The sequence below is a fragment of the Suncus etruscus genome, chromosome 20 (assembly GCF_024139225.1).
Source record: "Suncus etruscus isolate mSunEtr1 chromosome 20, mSunEtr1.pri.cur, whole genome shotgun sequence".
Classification (NCBI taxonomy): domain Eukaryota; kingdom Metazoa; phylum Chordata; class Mammalia; order Eulipotyphla; family Soricidae; genus Suncus; species Suncus etruscus.
Genome location: NC_064867.1, coordinates 13,028,273 through 13,052,219, shown reverse-complemented (window position 1 = coordinate 13,052,219; position 23,947 = coordinate 13,028,273). Strand labels below are relative to the sequence as shown.

The following is a 23,947-nucleotide window of genomic DNA, read 5'->3' as shown; positions in this document are numbered from 1 at the left end:
GAACATTCTCTGAATGCTCAAGTCTTTTCCATTGATCTGAGGTTTCGTTCTGACTAAAACAGCAGCCGCTGCACTGGTCGCGGAGAGCCTTCCTCGCCGTGGCCACCAGATGGCGAAGCTGGCCGCTGTACCACGCACACCCCAGGGCGGACACGGCAGCGGGAACCGAAGACCAAGGGCCAAGGACCGCATCCTTTGCAGCCCATGAGGCTCAGTTGAGTTGACTTTGATGCGCACCGCTGTGAGTGTCCCGTTGCCACCACAAGAGCTTACTGGAGGCAGTTTAGAGCTTTGTAAAGCGGCAAGGAGGTGGAGGAGCCAAGTTGGGGACTGGGGGTGGTAGGATCTCGGAGATCTACCTTGGAACAGGGCGGTGCGCCCTGCGAACATCTGGGACCAGGGAGGCGACCTTGCTCTGCATCTGATGCAACTAAAGGCAGCGTAGAGGAGAATGCGCCAGGGGTCCTAGAGGGGTCCTAGGACCTAAAGAACAGGGGAAGGGAAGAAAGATTCTAGGGGGGAAAAATGGATTTTCCATTTAAGCCTTAATGAGAAAGGCGGGGCCCACCAATGTCAGCTTCCTCATCGTGTGTGTATGATGCATGTATTATTGTGTGTATGTTTGTATGTCAGTGACCGCAAGCTACTCTTAAACCGCTCAGCTCTAGGGCAGGGGGAGGAAATCGAGCTCACACCCGGTCACCGCAGACGCGAATTCCTAGGAACCCCCAAACTTTGCACCAAGTCCTGGTTGGGGGGGGATGAGAGCAGAGATGCACAGGTGGACCGAGCCGCAAATTCGAGTACCCTCCAGCTGTATCTGCGGATCTGGGGGTCCTTGAGAGCCAAGGCTTGAGGGATGGAGATGGAGGGTAAGGAGGGTTTGAGAAAAGGGGCGCTCCATCGGGAACACTGGCAGCTGTTAGCTGGTAGAAGCGTTTCCCACGGACAGCGAAATGTTCTCGAGGTGAAAACTAAACGTGGGCCCGAAGAGATAGCACAGCGGCGTTTGCCTTGCAAGCAGCCGATCCAGGACCAAAGGTGGTTGGTTCGAATCCCGGTGTCCCATAGGGTCCCCCGTGCCTGCCAGGAGCTATTTCTGAGCAGACAGCCAGGAGTAAACCCTGAGCATCGCCGGGTGTGGCCCCCCCAAAAAAAAAAGAAAGAAAAAAAGAAAACTAAACGTTAGGACTGATATGCTAGGGAAGGTGTCCGGGAGCCCACAGAGGACCAACGCAAGGCCAGGCGAGTGGACACTGGTATAAATACTGCCTTGATTAAAATCAAGAGGGAAATGGGTGGGGGGAATTTATTTCTTTTTCTTTTTTTCCTAGCCTGAGGGTTTGGTTTTTGTTTGTTTGTTTAACTGCATTATCCCTCCTGTCAATAAAAGCAGACTGCAGACAACAGGGAAGGAAGTGAATTTGCCTCTTCCCCATTCATTCTCCTCCCAGGAGCTAAAAGAGTCCAAACCCGTGTCCAAACATACTGGAGGTGTCCAGAGATGCAAGATTGCGGACTTTGAGTCAATCTGCACCCCCAGCTCGCTTTGCAAGCTCTTGTCTGCGGTTCTCCGTCCTTTGAACGCTCCGACTCAGGCTTTTCCCGGTGGGTGGGTCCCCGCTGCACACCCCGGAGAGCCAACGGGGTGCGAGCGATTTTCTGCATCTAGTCCTGGAAGAAGGAGAAATCCCGGGGCCCAGTGGAGCGAAACCGTGAGGGTGCAGCAAGGAGACGCTATGAGGTCCTGTGGCTTCGAGGTCTTCCCCCAAAATACATCTAGAGGCCCCAGGGACTGATTCTTATTTGTACAGCGAGAAGTGTTCATTTTTGCCTTTATTTTTTTATATTGAATTATGTGTTTATTTAATTTTTAAGATATCTTTATTTAAGCACCTTGATTACAGACATGATTGTAGTTGGGTTTCAGTCATTTAAACAACACACACACCCACCCACCAGTGTCATTTTGCCTTGAAAAAGCAAATGGAACGAACCACCCCAAAGTAGTGATGGGCGCGCATGGAAAGTAACAGTTTTTCCAACCTAGAGTTGGGTCTTTCTTTTCCTCCCTCCTCTTTCCTCTTTCGTTGAGGGTTGTTTTAGCACTGGTGGGGGAGGAAAGGGAGGGGAAGAATGGGGGTGACGCGGACTCGAGCGAGCCAGCAGACATCCCCCAATCCCACACCCCACCCCAGCCTGCCCTGGATCGCAGCCGGCACGGGCGCAAACGCCGGACCCCGGGGGAGAATGTAAACAAACGGGGCGCCGGGGCCTTGATCTTTATTTAAATCGAGGCTTGTTTATCGGTGTCATCCTAGGAGGATTAATTAGATACATCTCTTCGCAATTTGGTGTCTGACACTCCGACTTAGGAATGCCTTATCACAAGGTGTTAATTGGGGCCACTCAGCCACTTACGTTTCTATTAAACACCGGGAGGGACTTTTTCACAAGTACCAGGTTCTTTTTTACTGGATGCTCAAAAATATACAGGACCCCCAAATAGACCAGGCTTCATCCCCGCGGTGAGGGGCACGCGTGGCATTTTTGGAGGCCACTCTGCCCAAAGGCCCTTTCCAAATGCCACCCCCTTCCCCGACGTGGACAGGGTGTGTCCAAGAAGGGGGAGTGGAGCTGGGAGGTGGGGGTGATTTCTCCCCCTAGACTGACCTTTCCACGTATGACATCTAGAATCCGGCTGCAACTAGGAGTGGCTTTGCCAAACCGAGTTGGAATGGCCCCGTTCGAGCTGGTGGCGGGTGCATCCAGACGGGGTGGAGCAGCCGGGATGGACGTCGGAAGGCGGGCGCGAACCCTGCTCCCCGTGGCCTTAATTGGGCACGGAAGGGAAGGGGGTCGGACTGATTGCTCGCCTCTCAGCAGCTTAATCCTCTTAGCAGCTGCATTTCCGCAGCCCGCGGTTTCCAGAGACCCTCCCAGCCAGACCTTTACCCGGGGCGGGCCTGGAGCAGGGCTACAAGACCCGGCAGCAGCCGTCTGCTGATAAGAGGGGAGACGCCGAGACACAAAGAGCCCCTCTTGCACAATCTCTGATGGAGCCCTCCAGCCACCCAGAAATGGGCCAAGGGCAACCGGAGGCCAATGCAGCCAAGAGCAGCGGTCGCAGTCACTAGACCACTCCAGTCCTACTGGCACCCGGCCCAGCCAGGGCGTGTGGTTGCAGCGAAGATGAAGACGAAGCCAGGAGAGAGCCTGCAAGGTGGCACGTACGGTGCACCTTTCGTGGTATACCAAATCCGCTGAGCTAGCTGCAGAGACCCCTACACACACACACACACACACACACACACACACACACACACACACACACACACACACACTATGAAGCACTCCTGGAGACCCCAAGACCAGTTGGGGTTCTCTACCGCCCCAAGGGTGTATTTGGGGCCCAAGGGTGGCCCCAAATAAGTCTAGGGGAAGCCGAGTGACCTAAGTAGCCGCGGGACAAAAACGCCACTGCAGGGATTGGGGAGTGGATTTTCAAGTTTGCAATTGGCTTTCAGTGGACAATCTTGCATCTCTAGTGACCAACCCTTCCCCCCACTTCAGCTCCAATACCCATTGCTCAGACTACCCAGTGGCGTTAGGAAATCGGCCCCATTCATCCCCAAAGAAAGAAGGCAAACGAAAGCATTCCCCCCCACTGTGCGCACTTTGAGATTCTAGTCTTCTTTTGAGGGGGAAGGGACTGTGGGATGATGTTTATGTTGGAGAAAGGTAGAAGAGGAACCAACAACAACCTTTTTCACACAAGTATTAAAACCCACAACACAGAAGACAGCTCTATGCCTGTTCCCTTAATGAACCACATTTATTAAAAATGACTAAGGCTGTACATAAAAATTCAAGATCTCTAAAAAGCCTAGAGGAACTGTGGCATCAGGTTTTAATTTCTTCACATTACCAAGTTGGGGAGTGGGGCTGGTGGTGAAAGAGGAGGAAGAAATGGCGAGGAGTTTCCTTAAACATGGTTCAAATTAGTACAGAGTAGCTGAGTACATTCTTAACTATCTAAGAAGTCAACAGAATATTCTCGAATAGCGTGGGGATGGTGAGAGAAACTATCCCCATCACTGTGGCTGTCCTTAGGTGATTTGCAAACTCTTTACTAAGCCAAAGCACCGATTTTACATAATCTCAAACACCTATGTAGGCTATTTGTACAATATATTCCATGTTATTCTACAGTGTATCTAAACACACACAACTGTACACTTTAAAATTCTCTTTTGGGGGGTAATTCCCTCTTTTGGCCTTTCAAGTCCTACAGGCAGTGCCTGCAAACAGTAGAAGTGGACGAGTGAGGCCATCTTGTTGTACGGCAGACACGGCTTGTTTAAAAAAACCAGGTAGGCAATTCAAACCAGGTAAAAACCAACAACCTCACAAGGTTTGTTTGTGGTTGGTTTGTTGCCTCTCAGGACTAACATCTTTTGTCCCTAACAAGGAGTCCCTTGCTCAAGGTTAAGGCCAAGCCATTGTCTTCCAGAAGCAAAAGACCTTACCACTCTGGGTTCCTATTTGCCTATAGATTTACAAACAGAAATGAAACTAATGCTTTCAGCTCATTGGATAGCACTCAGCACTCACTCTTCACCACAGCCTGACTCTTCTCGAAAGTTTAGTGTTTCCAATAAATAATCCAAAACCTTAGAACAACCTTCAAATTCTAAAAAAAAAAATCACTTTTACGTCTTCCGTTGTCTTTATTTTAAAAAAGAAACAAAAAAGTGGCAAGGTTTGTTTCAGTTACCTGCAGCAATTAAAAAGCTTTGGCACCTTCTTTTAGAGAATTGCACAAAACAGGATGCATCAAGGTGGAAGGCTAACTTCTTTTTTGGCGACCTAGGCAATGAAGACAACAAGAAAAAAACCACCACCAAGTCCATCAGCAAAATATGAGCTAATTTCACAAGGAGGTTAAAATACCTCTCTAGGGAGTTGTGTAAAAAGCATAGTACCCTCCCATGCCTTTTGAGGTGTCTTTACTGTATTCTTCAGCATTAATGTCCTCACACTTTATAGAGGGAGAATTTTCATTACTAGAGGTGCTAGGAGACAGCCGCCTTCTCTTACAAGCGCTGGTGTAGACTCCCGAATCATTGGAATCCAGAGACTTGATAGAAGGTGGTGTCTCTATCCAGGAAGAAGTAATTTCTTCTTTGACTTTCTCCTTGGAAAGCTGATCTTCAGAGAATACTGGGGGGCTTGTTCTGGAGGTCCATGGGAGTCCAGCTGCCATCTTCCTCTGATAAGAACCTCGACCACCCCACCCTGCCATTGCAGGGAAAGTGGGATCAGGGTAATACCCCAGGGCATGGGATGTCTGTAGGGGCAAGGATTTAATACCATATGGGAGCAAGGTGCTAGAAGTATATTCAGACTCATAGGAACTGATGTCTAGTTTGTTGGTCCCGGGTTGCTGGACTGGTGTGACAAGCCAACGCTGGGGTGGGTTGGCCACCTCTTCGCTCTGTTGGGGTGAAAGGAGGCCGTTGGTCTGTGGAACGGTTCTCTCGCCGTTATAATATCGGGCTTGAGGTAAAGTGTTGACAAAGGGCTCCGGGAAGAAGGACTGAACGCCGTACCGACCTCCAGGGACAATCTGATGGGATCTAGGAGAATCCGTGGGAGATGGAGTTAACCTGTCATTTTCGGAAGCGGTGTACATGCTACAATATAAAGAGAAACACTTACAAAAAACCCAATGTTGTCCCCAAACAAACCACCTCCCGGAAATGAGAAAGGTTTGCACATAGATGGTTTTCTGAACTGGGAGCACTGGTCTGTTGGGGGGAAGGGAGGCAGGAGATGCACTGGTCCACTTTAGTGATGGTCTCTTGAATCACAGATGGGGGAAGGGTTTTCAACCATGGAAGGAAGGTTTCCTCCCCAGCATTGGGTATTCATTCATATAGAAAAAGCACTTCTGCAATCCCTAGAATTTGAAGATCTCAAAGCAATCCTCTCCCATCAGTGTGATGGAGGAATGCTGGCCCCGGAGTTAGAAATCCTAGATTTCAAAGGGCATTTGCAGGGCCTTGCTACTTGAAGTTGTAAAAATGACATCCTCTTAGTTGCAGGTTTTTCTTATGTAAAAAGAAGGGGGTGGGGATAAAAAAAAAGTTAGATGGAATGAAAAGGAAGGTATATAAATGCAGATTATGAACATTTCCAATCTCTACTCACATGTTAAAAAAAAGCTTCCTATTTGTTATCCCTTGCATTTCTTTAAAAATGAACAAATTCCTTTTGTGCATATTCTCAAGCAAGATTAGTCAAGGCAAAAAAGACACACACACAAAATAAAATAGGAAAGAAAGCTCTTTCTATATTATATTCTCAGCCAAGAGTCTGATTTTGTATGTCCTGTTCAAGATGGCCATGCAAATATAAATTAAAACTGAACTTACGAATCATAGTTGTCCCTGAATCCTTTTGCAAAGGGGTTATGATCAATCTTTAGCTGAGTAATCTAGACAGGGAAGAAAAATAGTGGGTGAGTGTTGTATCGCACCAGACCTCTTTAGAGATTCTTGCAGTCGCGTGGAACACTCACATCGGTGTTTTGGTAGGCAGTCACTGCAATGAACTGTGTTTCTGAGAACGTAAAGGTCTGAGTCTTGGAGGGCTCGTTCAAGTCCTCCACACCATCCTCTGTGACTTCAACAATATGCAGTCGGGGCTGATACTTGTGGAGAGATTGTAAAACTATCATCTGGAAATGACACAGAAAAAGAGTTGCCAAATATCCCTTGTCTCTTCTTAAAGATTCAACAGATATATATCAACTCATTTCTTGGGACTCCAAAAATTTCTTTATTCTAGTCCCATTTAAATATATAAATGTTATATGGTTTCATGGCTGTTTGTGAAACTTGAACTTCGCTGCATGTGCAGGTTAGGCAAAGATACTTTTTAGGGTTTTTTTTTTTCTTTTTGATTCTTAAGCTCCCTCTCCCCACCCCCAATGATTTCAGTATTTCTGTTCCAAATAGTCAGGTCCCTACTATGAAAATTCATTAAGAAAGTGAAAATAAAAAAAGATCAGAAGAAAATCCAAAAAGTTAGAAATGGGCGAGCAAACTGGTAACAACCACAATGACAAAGCTATCAGGTAAAACTCTCTTTACAGAGAGAACTGTGGCCAGAAAACACCCTTCATGTCACTCTACCTGTGTGTTGTTGTTATTTGCGCCTTTGTTATTGGTCAGTTTTAATTTCCCAAAGGAAATCTCCTGTCTCATCCAGTGGGAACCAGTATTAGGAGACTCTGGGTGGACATACATTTTGTTGCCTAAGAGAAAATGAAACAGAACACAAGTTCAATTCTATAGTTTAAACTGGAGATGAGAGATAGACAGGATTTAAGTGCTACACAGCCCAAATATCCCCCCAAAATTAGATATTTTATGAACAACTAAGACTCCAGATAGCTGTGCCAGGGACCCTGTGCTTCCAATATTCTTTGGACAACCTGTACCTCAGTCTATAAAAATGAGGCCCCAAAGGAGAGGCTTCTTTAAGGCCAACTCAAGGCCTTCTACAACTGGAAGAGAACAATCGGCTAAAACGTAGCTGGAATCAAGTGAGTAAAATAAACTCAATCTCAGGAGAGGCAAGCTTGGGTTATGGTTAGAATGCTAGGGGTAAGTTTATGACGATTAGTTTCTCAAACGAAGGTGTGTGTGTGTGTGGGGGGGTGGAGGCAGAGTCCTATAAGTTGGTAGGTAGACAAGAAACCTGACTTAGCTATTCTCCTTCTCAAACAATCAACCCCAAGAAACACAGCTAACACCTCTAGGCCCCAGACTGGGGGAAAGGGGAAGTGCTTGAATTATGGGTGAGCTGTGAGTCTAGGGTTCCCGCAGCCACCGCTCCTCCCGGCCTCTTCTCGCCTCACCCTGCATGTTGTTGTCAGCTTTGCCGCAGGTCACCCACTTGCCCCCCTGGAAGCGCCAGTGATTGGGGTCTGCGAGCACCACTTCGACGAACACGTTGTAGTGGGCCGTGGGGTTGAGTCCGTTTATATTGAAGCTCAGGAAAGGAAACATACGCCTGTATAGGGTACAGAACCAGGATGAGGGATTTCAGTACGGCTGCCCAGAACATGCCCATATATATATACTCAGTGAGGTTCACGGATAGGATGGGCAGCGAGCAAATTCTGGGAGTAAAGGGCACTCATTATATATTATAGTTGTAAACAAACATACAAAGAAACCAGGGATGATTGACTCATTAATTTATATTAAAACAATTATTTTGAAGTGGCAACTTTGAGAATTCCTCCCTTTCCTCCCCCAAAATGACAGGCTCCAAAGTCAGTATTTCCTCAGCTCAACTACTTCTGCTCCCTTCCCCCATTTAATGATCAGTCCTTTCAGATGTTTATTGTTTTTCTTCCACGGGTCCAAACAAAAAAATCATAACAATGTAAAGCTATTCTTGAAAAAAAGAAAAAAAAAAAGACCAAAAAGCAAACAAAAAGCAAACCGACTGCGACTCTCCCAGCCAATCTCCCCTTTCTTTTTCCCCTGCAGGCACCCAACCCCAAAAACCTCCGGAAGGAATCGCTGCCGGCACCTGAAGTGAGTTTCTGGACTCTTTTTCATGCTCCGAATTCGAGCCAGAGTCCAATCCCAGAACTGAGGAATCAACAACTCAGAATGCCATTCCAGCTCCCGGAAGTGCCCTGGGGAGCCCCTGGCGCCCCAAAACTGCGGGAAACTCCTGCGCTTTGGGGACCAACACGTGCGCTTTCCTGCACCCGCGCGCCTCCGGTGCGCACATCACCCGGTATGCATGAAAGCAAGGATCGGGCACACCCGAGCGAGCGGATTTAGGAAGCCCAGCTCCAGATCCTGCCCACCTCAGCAGGGTGAGGGTCACTGGGATGATTCTGAAAGCATTTAGAAGTTTTCACATCTCTGCACCTGGGCGCGGGAGGGAAAACGCTCGTAGAGGGATGCAGGAAAACCTCGCTCCAATGCAAGAGCGCAGCGGACGGGATGGCACCCCCTTGGCACGACCCGGCCTCCCTGGGGGCCCATGCACGCGCTTGGCCCCGCACCCCCGCACCCCCTCGGCCCACGCCGAGCTCGCTCACCTGCCCTGTTTGGTGATTATCATCTCGGTTTGGTGGCGATGAAACTTGAGCCACAGAGGTCGGTTGCACAGGTAGACGTGGGCACGGAAGCCGGAGCCGGGCACCCCCAGGCCCCCCAAGCCTCCGCAGGAACCGGTCGCGGCTGCTCCGGGGTAAGGCCCGTAAAGGGGAGCCCCCTGACCGTACTGATAGGCTCCCGGGCCGCCGCCGGCGGTGCCACCGCCGGTGCCACTCGCGCCGCCGCTCGCGCCCGCGCCGGGTCCGAACTGCGCCCGGCCGGGTGGGCACACGGCGGCGGGGAAGCCACCTGGGGGCAGCATGGAGCCGTAGGGGTAGCGAGCCCCGTTGGGGGCCGGGTACACGGACCCGTGGGGAGCCCCGGGCGCCGCCTGGTAGGGGAAGAGCGAGCAGGGCGCGGGCAGCTCGGAGCCCTGCGGCCCCGGGGACTGGAGGTAAAAGCGCTCGGCGCTCAGGCTGTCCATGGAGTAGCGCGCGGTGGCGGCGGCGGCAGCGGCGGCCGCGGCTGCGGCTGCAGCGACGGCCGAGGGCATCTCCTCCTCCCCGCAGGACGGGGAGCCCTTGCGGCCGTCCGGGGGTCCCGGCTTGGCCCCCGCAAAGGCCTCCCCGGCGGCGTCCGCGTCGCCGAGCATGGTGGCGGGGCCCCCCGAGCCGGGCTCCCCGCTCCCCGCGTCGCAGGACAGGCCCCCCAGGAACTTTTTGGGCGCTTTGTCCAGGTCCAGCCTCGGAGGCGAGTGCGCAGCGCCGGGGAGGTGGCCCGCACCCCCGCCGCCCGCGCCGCGCGCCCCTTCCAGCGGGTAGAAGTGCGCGCCGGGCAGGGTCCCCGAGCTCGCCAGGAGCTGCTCGCCCAACTGCATGCTCGGCCCAGCCCAGACGGCAGCTGGGTGCTTCCTCGGCTCCGGGGGGCCTTATAATAAAGGCGGGGTGCGGGAGCCAGCGCCCTCTTCCGAGGGGAAGGTGACTTCCCCTCTGGTCCCCGGCAGCAGCTGGCCCACCTGGCCGCACGCGCGCGCGGGCGCGCTCCGAAGCCGACGCGCGGGGTTTGCAGGCGCCCCGACTTGGCAGGCAGGCCGGGCCTTGCAGGAAACTGCCCAGAGTTCTCCCTTCCACTGCAGGCCGGGCTTCTCCCGCTTCCTACCGCCCCCCCGCACTCACAGCAGGCTCCAGTCTGGGTCCCATCCACCCTTCAGGGCAGAGCCTCGCTGCCCTCTCTCTCTTTCTCCTGGCAAGGCCCGGGCAAGTTGACCACTTGGAAACTTGCAGGCTGTCATTGGCTGCTTTATATACGCGCGGCCAGGGAGGGGCTTCGGGGACCTCGCAGCCCCCCCACCCCCGATCCTCCGATTGGCTGGTGGAGGTGACACTAATTCAATTAGGGAATTACTAATTGGATCAAGTCGCTTGCGACTTGCTTTTTCCGTTCGTCTGATATTTCTCGCTCTCTCCCCCCCCCAACCCCACTCCATCCCAGGTTGTTTTTGAGAGTCGGGGGTCCTGCTGTGACATTTGCCTCGCTTGTCAGTACGTCCTTGGAGGTGTAGGGGAACAGGGTTGGGGGGCTCCCAGGTGCTCTTTTGGGGGCTCTGTTCTGGGAATTCATGCGGGAGCGCGGTTTAAAGGTTGTTGGGGGGGGGGGAGGGAAAGAAGGCTATGCGGGATGATGGAACCGAGCGAGGGGGAGGAAAGGAGGGCGACGACTCTTCCTTCCCTCTTCGGGAATTTTTAGTCCAGACACACGTCCCCTTCTTCAGGTGGGGCGAGGTCTCTTTAGCCTCTGGCACACTTGGACCCTTTAATTATTTCCTTCGGGACCTACTCTATTCGTCTATACCGAGCGGTGGTGGAAAGTGCACTTGTTCTCGGTTTGGGAATTCGGGGATGGATGGTGAGGGGTACATTCGGCGGTTCTGGAGCACGGAAGCAGGAGCCCTTAAGGGCTAGGGATCTTGGAGGAAGGATCTCATCACGTTTGTGCCCGTTTGGGGGAGCAGATCCCCCTTTCCTCCCCACAATGTCTTATCCACACCGCTCCCCCTAGGTCTCCCTTCATCTGCAGTTGGGCTGACCCCCGAGAAACAAAGGTTCTCAGCAGCCCGGCTGCGCACACAGAAGGTAGAATAATTAGTGAAATAAGCAGGTTGATGCTGAATTCAGCGCTTTTGCCCCCAGCTGCCCGTTCGTTTCGTTTCTCCCCGTGTTTCTGCAAACCATGGAGCCAAGAGCGGCTTGGGCATATTTTATTGTTTCCTTATTTCCGAGAGGACGGTGGGCAAATTTCGTGCATGATAGAAAAAAAGCTCGAAGATACGCCGCGAATAAGCAATTACAGACGCGATTTGTCATCGCTCCGGGAGCGCATTTATTTTCCGGCTGAGATGTCGGAACTCCGCGATCACACGGGAAAGTCCTCGACCCCAGCAGATGAGGATTTGAGGAGTGGCGCGCTTTAGGGGTAGGCCAGCCCCAAGGCGTTCCATCCCAAGTGAGGTGGCGCAGACCTCGGCCACTTCCCGAATTTATATCCGTGGACGTCTTCAATGCACTGGACCATCTGGGGCATTTACTAAATTCACCCGGTGGCGAAAAGAGCTTGAGCAAGTTTGCAGGGTCCTCAAGGCACAGCCTAGGAAGAGGGAGAGCGTTAGGAATACCGGGGCAGTGGCCTCCCTGGTTCTGTCCACAGCTGCAGACGAGCCGATTGCTGCCACTCTGGAGCAGGGCGCTCACAGCCCTCGTTCTTTTAGTCTTTAGTCCCCCAGTTTTAGTTAGGGGCTGACCAGATTCTCTGATCAGCCAGCCCATCATCTACTCTCACCTTGCTAGCCCTGGTTTTATTCCGACCTGATGAGGTCTTGAAGAAATAAAATTTTCAAGTATTTAGGATTTGGAGCTTTTCTTGTACACTTGGTGAATCTCAACGTGGAAATTTCCTGAGCTCAAGGAAAGAGCCACACGCTTGGGCTAGTGGACACGTAGCTGCAGTAGGCAAGGGGTGTGTGTGTGTGTGTGTGTGTGTGTGTGTGTGTGTGTGTGTGTGTGTGTGTGTGTGTGTGTGTGTGTGTGTGTGTCCTGGCGACGACTCCAGGTGTCCTCACTTTGGCCTCCAACATCCCGAGTGATAGGATGTTGTTGGGAAAAGGAGGACGAGGTTCATCTCATCTCACGTTATTTAGAGATGGGGTGGCCAGCGGTACAAGGCAGTTCTGAACAGGCTTCGTCCTAGCGAGAAAAGGTCTTGGGATCGCTTCAAACTGCTTTCGAGGTGGCCAAGGAAGCGCTGCGCGTGGCAGAGTGCCATCGGAGGCAACAGGCATCGTTCCGACCCACTCTGGCGCAAGTAACTCGGGCCAGCTGTCCCCCCGCACCACGTCAGAAAGGATTGCTTTTATTCCAGCTCAGAGCAGGCTCTGGAGAGCTAGTGGGTTCGCCCTGAGTTCTCCTCAACTCTTAAATTTAGGCAGGGTATGTGTAGTCGGGATTAGAATTGATTCGTGGGGCAGGAATTGCAGTTTCTATCACACCCCCCCCCAAGATAACTAGTTTTATCCAAACTTTATTCCACTATGCAGAAAAGGAATTTAAAGATTATAAAATTCTGACAGTTCAAAACTGCTCGCAGGAGGACAAGGATTTGGGGTGGGGGATTATGGAAAAAAGATATAGAGTATTTATATCTAAATTTTAATGTGTCTTGCAAATACTTTTTGAACACAGTAAAACATAGCTTTAACTGAAGGGAATGTTTTCTTCTGCCTGCAAAAAGATCAAGAAATCTCATTTAATGGTTCTTTTGCATTAATGAAACAATCACTACTTTCTCATTACATGTGGAATATAATAGTCTGGTGACTGCAAAGGTAAAGATGAACAAATCTGTGATTTTATCATTGAAATGGGTTTTCCCTTTGATAGCCCAGTTTTCATTTAGTCAGGTAAAGAGACATAAAAGCAAATTACATATGTTCAGCCACATTTAAAAATCCAAGCTCTCTTTTCTAGAAATAGAAACAAAAAAGAAAGCTAAAGCTGTGACTTCAGGGACCATGCCACATTTGAACTGGCAGCACCCTATTCCACTGGGTGGGCAAACAACAGAGCCTTGCAGCCTGTTTGCTGCTTGATTTCAATTACACCCCAAGCTTCATGAAATCCAAATGAGACATTTATTGAAAGGTGCCTGGTTTTATGTGGCTCAACTGACAGTGCATTGGAATCAATTGAACAAAAACATCAACAGTGAGGAGGAAATGTGGAGACCCCTCAGAACCCCAGAACCAAATGCCTGTGGGATTAACTCAAATCTTGGACCTTTCAAACCTGAGCTAGACCAGGCAGGAACTTCTGAATGCTATAATGGAGTCAAGGTCAAGACTGCTCCTGAATCTCTTATAAATGTTGTAACTATGGTTTCATCAAGCAATAGTATCAACCTTACACTTCTTTATCAAAAAATGCAGTAGTCTCCTTCATGGCTAGGTGTCCTCTTTGCTTCTTTCTCTCTTTAGAGATGAATACTCTCAGGACAATCTCTGGAAAGCAAAACTGAGAAGCATTAAACTGAATCACTCATCAAATGCAATATATATGTATATATACTTATGTATGAAGAAATCACAGGATTAAGTTGTAGATGAGTGTAATGATATATGGTTTCTATCCCCTGCCACACATGCACAACCATGGGGGCCCATATAAATGTTCCAATAAATTCTATTATTTTCACCCCCACTAAAAATGTGTTATCAAAACACTGTCCGTGTTATTCAAACACTTTGTAAATTCTGAGCAGACTTGCTGCCGGTTCTCTTTTTAACCCTAGGAAAACATTCCAACATTAACCGGTCACCAGTGCTTTGCCTGGACTCTGGAAACAAGTCAATGGGTTTTTTGTGGTGAGTTGGTCCTTTTACTATTTATCTATGGCCTTTTCTTTGTTGATGTTACATTTTATTTCACCATCTTGCTCACTCTTTAGACCCTTTGTTCTCCAGTGGCCAGATCTGCCACCTCTACTGTGTTTTCATCACTATAAGCTGCTCATGTTTTGCTTCAAAAGAAAAAAAATATACCTTAAAATGAAACATTTTGGCACAGACCAGTAGTCTTATTGTGCTGAGGACAGCAAGATGCTCTTACTAACAGTTTCATTTTTGTAAAAATTAGATTTCACCAGGATGCTGAAACAAACTTATGGCATGCTTTAAAACAAATATTAGCTCTACATATGTATCAGTAATATTAGAGCCATTGTTTTCTTTTGAACAAAATGATTTAGTTAAACTGTTATCTTAGCCATCAACACATATTCTTCAATTACTATGTATATTGGCAGTTCACAATTATTAGGAGGCAAGAAATCTGAAAATTAAAGATAATAAAGATACCTAAAGTGGCTTACTTTTATAAAAAAAAAGGAAAGAGAAACTTTTTTCCTAAACTTTGAACCAAGATCTTTTTAGGGAAAATATCTTTCTAGGGCTGTAGAGACTTTAAAGTGCATAGAGTGCTTGCCTTGCACATAGCCAACCTTGGTTTGATCCCTGAATGGGATTCCATATATTCCCCTGGGCACTGCTCAGAATAATTTCTGAGTGCAGAATCAGGGATAACCACTGAGCATTGCCTGATGTGCACCAAAACAAAAACAAAAGAAAGGAAGGAAGAAAAAAGTATCTTTCTAGAATATGCCATGAATTGAACCCAGGCGAGGAAGCAATTTCTCTTCTGTTATATTCTCAACTTTTATGAAGATATTTACAAAATTACAAATAAATCCCTGGATTTGACTGCTGTTTTATCATCACTGCATTGTAACTACCATCTTATTTATGTAAATATGTAAGTTCACATAAATAAGATATAGAGAAAATAAAATATCTTCCTCAAAAATACCATTGACTGTTTTGATCCTTGGGACTAATAAGTAAATAAATTATGAAAATGCTTGACTAATTATTGTTCTATTAAACTATAAAAAAAAGTTCTAGAAGGCTCCATCTGTCTTCCTTTTGCACTTTGAAAATTCTAGTACTTAGTAGGAGCTCATCTGCTAATTGGGAAAAAAACAGGGTTACAAAATCTAAAATAGAACTGCAGAATATAGCAAGTTTCAAGGTTTTAAGCACAAAGTCTAAAGTGAAAAACCTTTCTTCACTTTTTTCCTAAGAAAAAGAAAACAAATCTTCTAAATTAATAATTCATAAAAGCATTTTAGACTTTATACGGATATCTAAAAACAATATTTTAAGACCTCTCTAATCATAAATTTTTGTATTATTGCACTTTTCATATATATAGTCCCAGGTTAACTTTTTTTTGAAGAAAAATAATTACTAATGTTTATACTAATATTGCAGCATAGCTGTTATTGGGACCAACCACCATGTAACTGAGGAGAATTTTATTTTTCTTCAATTTTATTTTAGTCACAGGAGTTACAATACTGGCTATGACAGGGTTTCATGGATATCACTTTCCAACACCACATCCTTCCACTAGTGTCATTTCCCTCCACCGATATCTCAGAAACCCCCGAACACTCCCCTCCCCCAGTCTTTTCTTGAACACAAATCACGTGCATATCATCAGCAATAGGGCAAAGCCTATGGAAATAAGTCTCAACAGAAGGGCTGATGCAAGGAATATACAAGGAATATAATACAATATAATACAAGGCTGATACAAGGAATATACCAGTATTGCAGAATGTCCAGCCAACTATGGGCCAGTCTTCTATGTCAGAGGCAGCTGGAATCTCCTATCCAGGCCTTGTGAGAAATGGGGAGAGAGGGCAAGTCTGGGCAAGGGAATTACTCAGCAGAAAAGATTAAACCCACAAGATAACAGGGGGGGGGGGAGAGGGATGTGGACAAGGGGAGGGGGTATTGGGAGGAGAGAAGATAAACAGGACAGAGACCAAATAGATGATTCTTTAAACTCGCCTCATTTCAGACTCTGGAGAGAAAAGCAAAGCACTGCATGTAGAATTCAGATCAATTATATGTATTTATTGGCTATTTACCTGCTAGAGACGGAGGTGGAGGTGAGGGTTGAGGGGGGTGTGTGCATGGATTTTTAGTCTTTGTCTCCCAGACCTCCAGCCTAATGGCTGGACAGAGTGGGAGCAGACCAGGAACAAAAACGTCCCAGGCAATGGGTGTCACTGAAGAGGAAGCAGAACCCAAGGGAGAGTCCCGAGAGCTTCCAGCAGCTTCTTTCCATACCGCATAAAAGATGGATGGGAGGACCGGGGCCCTCCTCTGGAGCGCCCCGGGAAAGATGCACTTCAAAGGCCGACGGCGGGCGCGCCCGGCCCGTGAGCCTTCCGCCCCCTCCGACGGCATTAGCATTCTGTTTTTCCCAGGCTGCGGGCGCGCCCACCCCCCGCAGGGCCAGTGCCTGTCCGGCAGATTGCTGCTCAAAGGAAGCAAATAGGGTATTTAGCTCAGGCCGGGCCTTCCTCCTCCTTGGTTAAACGCCCGGTGTCCGAGGAGTTAAGTTAACGTCGTCCCGGGAGCGAGGATGCCCGGAGCGGGAGTCCGAAGAGCAACCCCGGATCCGGTGGCCTGGGGATGGGGGTGGAAGTGTGGGGGGACGCTGCTTGCCTTGGAGGTCGCCCCTGCACATTCAAAGACAAGGCAGAGAGAGATCAGACACTCAGGGCAGTTACTTAGTGAGGTCTGGGAACGAGGCATTTCCAGTTCAGGTGAGGCCTGGGTTTTGTTCTGACTCCCCGAGGCAAGGAAGGTCGGTGACACCCCCCTTACAGACACACACACACACACACACACACACACACACACACACACACACACCACATATTAGGAGTTCTCAAAAACAGAATGGAGCAAAGAACAGGTGCGTCCCTGGCTCCAGCCAATTGGATGAGTTTCAAGAATGAGTTTCTTCATACATTCTCAGGAAAAGAAAAGAATCAATCAGAAGCAGCGACCCATCATCCAGGCCTTGCTATAGCTGTAGGATCTTTGAATTCAACTCTTTAGTGTGGGAAAGGTAGGTAGTACCGGGGTTCAGGAGCTTTTCTTGCATGCCGCCAACCCAGTTCCATCCTTTGCATCGCCCTTGCTTCACCCAGGCACCATCGCCAGGAGTTATCCCTGGGCACAAAGCCTTGAGCATTTCCTGGAGTGGCCCTCAAAGCAAACAAATATCAACCTCCTGAAATCTTATTGCCATCCATCGACTGGAATTGAATGATGTTTGGAAAAGTGAAGTCTCCTTTCCAAAGACACGATTTAAAATGGTAGCCGGGGATTTTGCATTTGAACTCAGGTCTTTCGAATTAGGGACTCCTGGGGAGGGGCTAAGCCTAGGTGAATGGAGTGATGGGTATGTCGTTGTCTCTGATTGGGACCTTCACAGACATGCTTGAGGGAGGGACGCCCTAATGTGGCTTCGAAGCACCAAGTGGCGGGGCTCCTTGTCGGTTTGACCTCAGATAAAGGCAGTTAGGCCTCTGGAATGAGTCTCTGGTGGAAACTGGGCCTCAAAATTCTACCCTGGAGTCCTGAGTTCGAGTTGGTCCATCTTTCTGGGAACAATCATGGTAGAGGCAGACGGACAACATGGACAGTAAAGTGGGCCTTATCTTCACTACCACTCTCGCTTTAAGGACACTCACCACCCCAAACAAACAAACAACAACAAAGGCTGCCAACACAAACTTCTGGCCAGGCAACTTGAGAGGCGAACTGGGGACTCTGAAACCTTTCATAGAAAACCAGGGTCTCCGGAGCACCCCGAGTTCTTAAGTAGGGCACAAAGACGCGCAACGTGGCTCAGCGACCACTCGAATTCTCCTTTCCCGGCCACTTCCCAGCTGCGCCTCGCAGCGCTTCCTCGGCGCTCCAGGACTGGGTTTCCAGGGGGATGTTGAGAAACGGTCCTTTCTCCTCACGACGCGGGGAAACTGGTCCCGTGGGTGACTGGAAGCCACCCAGATCGCCTTTAGGATCACTCCCTCCCCGTTTGAGGAACCTCGGAGGTCGCCTAGGCCCGCAGCTCGCTCCCCAGGACCGCACACCCCCCCCCCTCGGAGAAGCCAAGTCAGCAACTGCACAGTCTGTTAAGGCACAGGGCGCGGTGACCCGACATCTCCAAACGCACCAACGCACCCACCACGCGTGACAGACAGTCCCAGAGGGGGTGGAAAGGAAGCCAATTGCTGACGGAAATCCAGCGTCTGCACCCGAGATAGAAACCTGACTGTGGATCTCGGTCTCCAAAAGGCACCCGGGTTCCTCACTCAGACAGTGCAACGCTTTGCTTTTCCAAAGTTTCTTTTTACTTTTCCACTCGCAACCATAGGCTAGGGAGTTTGCTTCTCTATTTCCTTTGGTCTGTAGGTGCATATGTGAATATATATGTACATGAAGTAGGATACATATCAGAACAATATATCTGACACCATAACCTAATAACTATATGTTTGTAACGGTATTTGCATAAACCTGAAAAAGCCATCAGGGTGGAATATTCTAGGAGGCGGGGCCGAGAGATAGTACAGGTGACGAAGTGCTAGCCAGTCCTGGACTGGCTGAACCTAGTTCGATCGCCTAGTCCTCATGTGTTTTTCCGAGCTCGGCCTGAGCCAGGGGTAAGTACTGTCACTGATCATTGTAGACTCTGCAGGGTGTGGCCCAACACACCCCCCCCCAGCCCCCATTAAAATATATTTCCCAACTCGGCCTGAAGACCTACAAGATCAATTTCTTCTGTGGAGTCCCTGGATTATTAGCTCTCCCCAGCAGCAAGTAAGTAGATGCACCTAAAATTCTCCCCTGTCCCGCACTTAGCCCCCACTCCCACTTTCATTCCCCAACCTTTTCAACTTAAAAAAATAATGCTCCCTGAAGTTAGTTCCTGCACAGTTTTGCTTAGCTCAGCCCATCCCAGGCTTTGGTGGGGGTGGGGGTGGGGGGAAGGGTACCAATAGCGGGAAACTGTTACACGGTTTTAGGGTGCACTGCGGGGTTTTCTTGCAGCGGTGCGCTCCAGCACCGACACCAGCCACTGTCTTATCCAGGCTCGCCGCCAGCAGCTCTGTGCCCCCCGAAAACGTACCAGCGCGCACTTGATCTGGGTGCGCCTATCTCCGCCTGGGCCTTTCAGTGGGATTGTTTGTCTCCCTCTCTTTGTCATCCTTTCATTGTTTGTCTTCCGAAACCCCCAAACGCGAGCAAACAAGCTCTAGGATGGCCGACTGTTTTTCGAGGTGCCCTAGGCGCAGGGGAACGATCTGCTAGACAGTCCCAAAGCTGATCAAAGAGGAGGCATTGGAAGCGACTGTTAGATTCATTAACATTCCCCTTGGCGAGGCTGCTGGGGGTGCGGCGGGGTGGGGTGAGGCTGGCAGAGGCAGGTCGGGAACCACCGGGTGCCAAATGTGCCCGGAGAGGGAGTTGACCAAAAATACTCCTGTAATTTTTTTCCCCCAGGCCACGGCAGGCAATTGCGCAAGAAGTCGGAGACCGCAGCGTCTGTCCTGAGAAATCCCTTCTGTGATTCAGATCCTAGCGGGATGCTGGGGTGCCCCCTTCTGGTCACTGCCTCTGAAGAGGTGACCACAGTTTTTGGACTTCTGTCACCGGACACTAGCTTAACCGATTTTTTGGAATTTAGATCCATGGAATCGTGTGATCATTCTCAGCTTGTGTGAAATACTCGCTTATATGTGTGTGATTGCATGTGTCCTTGCTGTCTAATATTCCAACGTGATCGTAGAAAATGTCCCTGTTCTACTGCTGGAAATACTTTGATTGTTTTGTTTTCAGATAATTACTGATACATCATTCTTGACACTGTTGGGGGTGAATGTCTGTAATGCCTGTCAGGCCTATAGACGTAGGAATGGGGTTTTTCACTACTTTAAACAAGATTAGTAACATCTTGTTGTTTAAGTACCTTTAACAAATCCTAGTCATAAAACTTACTGTATCTGCATTAGGGAAAGGGATATGAAGCTAAAGAAGAAAGAAAAGATGAAAATGAGACAGGAAAACAGGTGTTATGTTTCACCGTACCTTCCTAGCATTCAAGCTCTTTTTTTTTTTTTTTTGGTTTTTGGTTTTTGGGCCAAACCCGGCGGCGCTCAGGGGTTACTCCTGGCTATCTGCTCAGAAATAGCTCCTGGCAGGCACGGGGGACCATATGGGACACCGGGATTCGAACCAACCGCCTTAGGTCCTGGATCGGCTGCTTGCAAGGCAAACACCGCTGTGCTATCTCTCCGGGCCCAGCATTCAAGCTCTTAATTTTATTGTTTCTTCTAAAGTTGTTGGACATCCAGGATATGGATGCTGGAAAGCAGTCAGAAAATGTTAACTTGCAGATTTATGATACTTGCTACTTTGCAGTGAACCCCTGTGACTTAAAAGCAACTGTCTAGATTGATGATTGCAAGCATATAAAGACAATGTTATTGACTAGTTACATACTAGTAAATTCTTGCCTAAATTTTCCACTGTCAATTTCTTCTTCATAATCAAGACAAAGCACTAAATTCTCACTTGGCACTTTGTAGTTGTAAGTGCACCAATGGATCTTTTTTAAAAAATTCTATTCTGGGCCCTGAGAGATAGCACAGCGGCATTTGCCTTGCAATCAGCCGAACCAGGACCAAAGGTGGTTGGTTCGAATCCCGGTGTCCCATATGGTCCCCCGCGCCTGCCAGAAGCTATTTCTGAGCAGACAGCCAGGAGTCAACCCTGAGCAGCGCCGGATGTGGCCCAAAAACCAAAAAAAAAAATTCTATTCTATGTGTCATCAATTTTTCTTTTTTATAAGTCAGGGAGAAAGTGATCTCTGGATCAAGGCCAATCCTCCTGTGTTATTTCCATGGAGATAGCTATTGGTCCATATGAAAGGGATAACTTGGAGTCAGTGGTTCTTCTTTCATAATCCTACTTAACTAGAAAAAGGAAATAAGTTTCCTGACTGCTTCTGCTACTATCTTGAGAACACAAACACAATCTCTTTAGGAGAACCCAATTGCTCATGATACAGATAAGAGAGAAGCAAAGAATCTAGATCCTGGAGGACTCCTCTGAGCTATTGGTGCTTGGGCTGTCCTATCTTCTAATGTTAGCTTAATGTTTAAACTGCTTTGAATCAACATCCTAACTGAAACAATTGTACCTTCTCCTAGACAAGCTTATATTTAATATTAGATAAACAAATTCATAATATGTAAAATACAAGAACATTAATTAAATACTTTCTTTTATCAGCAATACCAAATAAGCATTCTTACATAAATAACTTTATTATATGTATATATGTCCTGCAAATTTCTTAATCAGATCTTAGATTCAGTACTGTAAATTAAAATATTGTATAAAATTGGGGGAGCTTGAGTGAACCTCAGTGGTAGAGCAGTTGCCTTACACATTCAACTCTAATATCTGCATTAGTAGCAATAGCAAATAATAAATAATACAGTCACAAAAATAACTATCAGGGCCTAGAGTAATAGCATACTGGGTAGGAAGTTTGCCTTGCTTTCAACTACCTGGGTTCAATCCCAACCATCCCATATGGTTCCCCAAGGCTGCCACGACTGATTTCTGAGTGCAGAGCCAGGAATAATCCCTGAGCACTACTGGTGTTGCTCAAAAACAAAAAAACAAACAAGCAAACAAAAACTTTATCTTTAATTACTCTGAATTTTCATGACTAAGCAGATTGGGGCTTGATCTTTTGTTTTCCCATACCATGAGTTTGGATGTGATAATTTTTCTCTTTTTTAATAGTTTTTTTTTGGGTCACACCCAGCAGCATTCAGGGGTTACTCCTGGCTCTACGCTCAGAAATCACCCCCAGCAGGCTCGCGGGACCATATGGGATGCCAGGATTCGAACCACCGTCCTTCTGCATGCAAGGCAAATGTACTACTTCTATGCTATCTCTCCAGCCCCCTTTTCAATAGTTTAATTTTTTATTTTAAATAGTCATTCAGAAAAAAAATAAAATAAGTTTCACTGGGCTCTAATACTAAATCCTAAAGGAAGCATTTCTCATGATAAGTGATCCAACCCAAAGGTCAATTTTATGTATAACAAATAAAGAAATTTAGAATACACTTGAAAATGTTTTTATTGTTTGTTTTGTTTTTTGGGTCACACCTGGTGGCACTCAGGGATTACTCATGGCTCTTCTCTCAGAAATTGCTCCTGGCAGGCTCAGTGGACCATATGGGATGCCGGGATTTGAATTGGGGTCTGTCCTGTGTTGGCCACGTGCAAGGTGAATGCCCTACAGCTGTGCTATCGCTCCAGCCCCTTGAAAAAAATTTTTAAGTAGATATTTAGTGTGGTATTTTTGGATATACTGTATACAAAGTAAAAAAATTAGCCTCTATTTTTTTCCATTAGGCGTCACACCCATAAGCTTGGGAAAGGATATTGAGCATGTTGGGCATGTTCTCCAAGAACTGAACTATATTTCTGGTCCTCTATCTCTTTATTTTAATTTAATCTGAGATAATGTTACTGTTTAAAATAATCTGAGATAATGTTACATTTTTTAAAAATTCAAAAGAAGCCCTAGAGAGAGAGTGAGTACAGAGCTTAAAGATCTTGCTGCTGATTTAGGTTTGATCTCTGGCTCCATAAGGTCCCCAAGCATTTAACCAAGAATTGCAATCAGCCCCCACCTAGTATGTTGAATATTATCTAGCCCCCCATCAAAAAAAGATGTTCACCCAAATATCCTATCTTTTAAAACAAGCTTATGTAAACTATATATACAGTAAAAATTCAATCTAAAATAGCATGCAGTTTGATAAATTTTAACAAATATGTTCATGCGTCTTCAAAACCACACATAATCAGATAATAAACATGTCAAACATGCCAAATAAACTTTCCATGTGTAGCAATTTCCTTTTACCAGCCCCTGACATACCTTGTTTCTAAGGAAATGGCATACTTGCTTCTATTTAACCAATACTTACAAAAATTTTACTAAGAAATTATTTAATAATCAATATTTTTTTTGTTTTGTTTTTGGGCCACACCCAGCTGTGCTCAGGGGATACTCCTGGCTATCTGCTCAGAAATAGATCCTGGCAGGCACGGGGGACCATATGGGACACCGGGATTCGAACCAACCACCTTTGGTCCTGGATCAGCTGCTTGCAAGGCAAGCACCGCTGTGCTATCTCTCTGGGCCCAATAATCAATATTCTTACGTTTCTGGAGTAAACTGACTCATTTTGGCTCAGAATAACCTAAATTATAATTTATATTTTATTTACATAGTGTATTGTTAAACTTTCCAGGGTGTTTTGCATCAATATATAAAAGGAAAATTAGCTTTATGTGGTCTTCGTTAGATTTAAGTTTCAATAGTGTGCTTATTTTGTAATAATAATAAAGGAAGTAGACTTTATTATTTATGAAAAAAGGGTAAGAATTAGTTTAATAAGTATTATCCCTAAAATAAAAAGAGGGTATACTTTTTACAAGTTTTTCATTTTTCTCTTGTTTTTAAATTGGGATTTAAATGTTTTTGTTTGTTTATTGCTTTGGAAACACACCTGGCAGGAAGATTGCTACTGACTCTGAACTGGAGGATATTCCCACAGTTCCCTCCTCACACTGAACCTGGGCCTCCAGCACACAATGTTTGTGTTCAGACCTTTAAGCTCTCTCTCCAGTCCTGGTCTAGTTCATCCCTATATTTTCAAATTATTATAATTTTTTTACTGACTTACTATTGAGCTACAAAGGTACTAATGATTGGGTACCAGATGTATTTTGTTCCAAAACCATTCCC

The 23,947-nt window shown here is 47.3% G+C and overlaps 1 protein-coding gene across 1 annotated transcript; it reads right to left on the bottom strand.

Moving 5' to 3' along the window:
* Positions 1-4,743: 4,743 nt before the first annotated feature.
* Positions 4,744-10,008, bottom strand: EOMES (eomesodermin). Its single transcript, XM_049766055.1, has 6 exons — positions 9,134-10,008; positions 7,928-8,082; positions 7,200-7,321; positions 6,584-6,742; positions 6,438-6,499; positions 4,744-5,696 (listed from the first exon to the last, which is right to left on the bottom strand). The coding sequence occupies exons 1-6, from the start codon at positions 10,006-10,008 to the stop codon at positions 4,958-4,960; spliced, it is 2,112 nt and encodes a 703-aa protein (XP_049622012.1). The 3' UTR covers positions 4,744-4,957.
* Between the last annotated feature and the right edge of the window lie 13,939 nt (positions 10,009-23,947).

Excerpts from the sequence above, each read along its gene's own strand:
- EOMES (XM_049766055.1), bottom strand. The coding sequence starts at position 10,008 with ATGCAGTTGGGCGAGCAGCTCCTGGCGAGCTCGGGGACCCTGCCCGGC. Across the intron at positions 6,743-7,199 it reads CAAATAACAACAACACACAG|ATGATAGTTTTACAATCTCT; the intron begins GTAGAGTGACAT and ends TGTCATTTCCAG. Across the intron at positions 5,697-6,437 it reads TTCAGGGACAACTATGATTC|CATGTACACCGCTTCCGAAA; the intron begins GTAAGTTCAGTT and ends TTTATATTGTAG.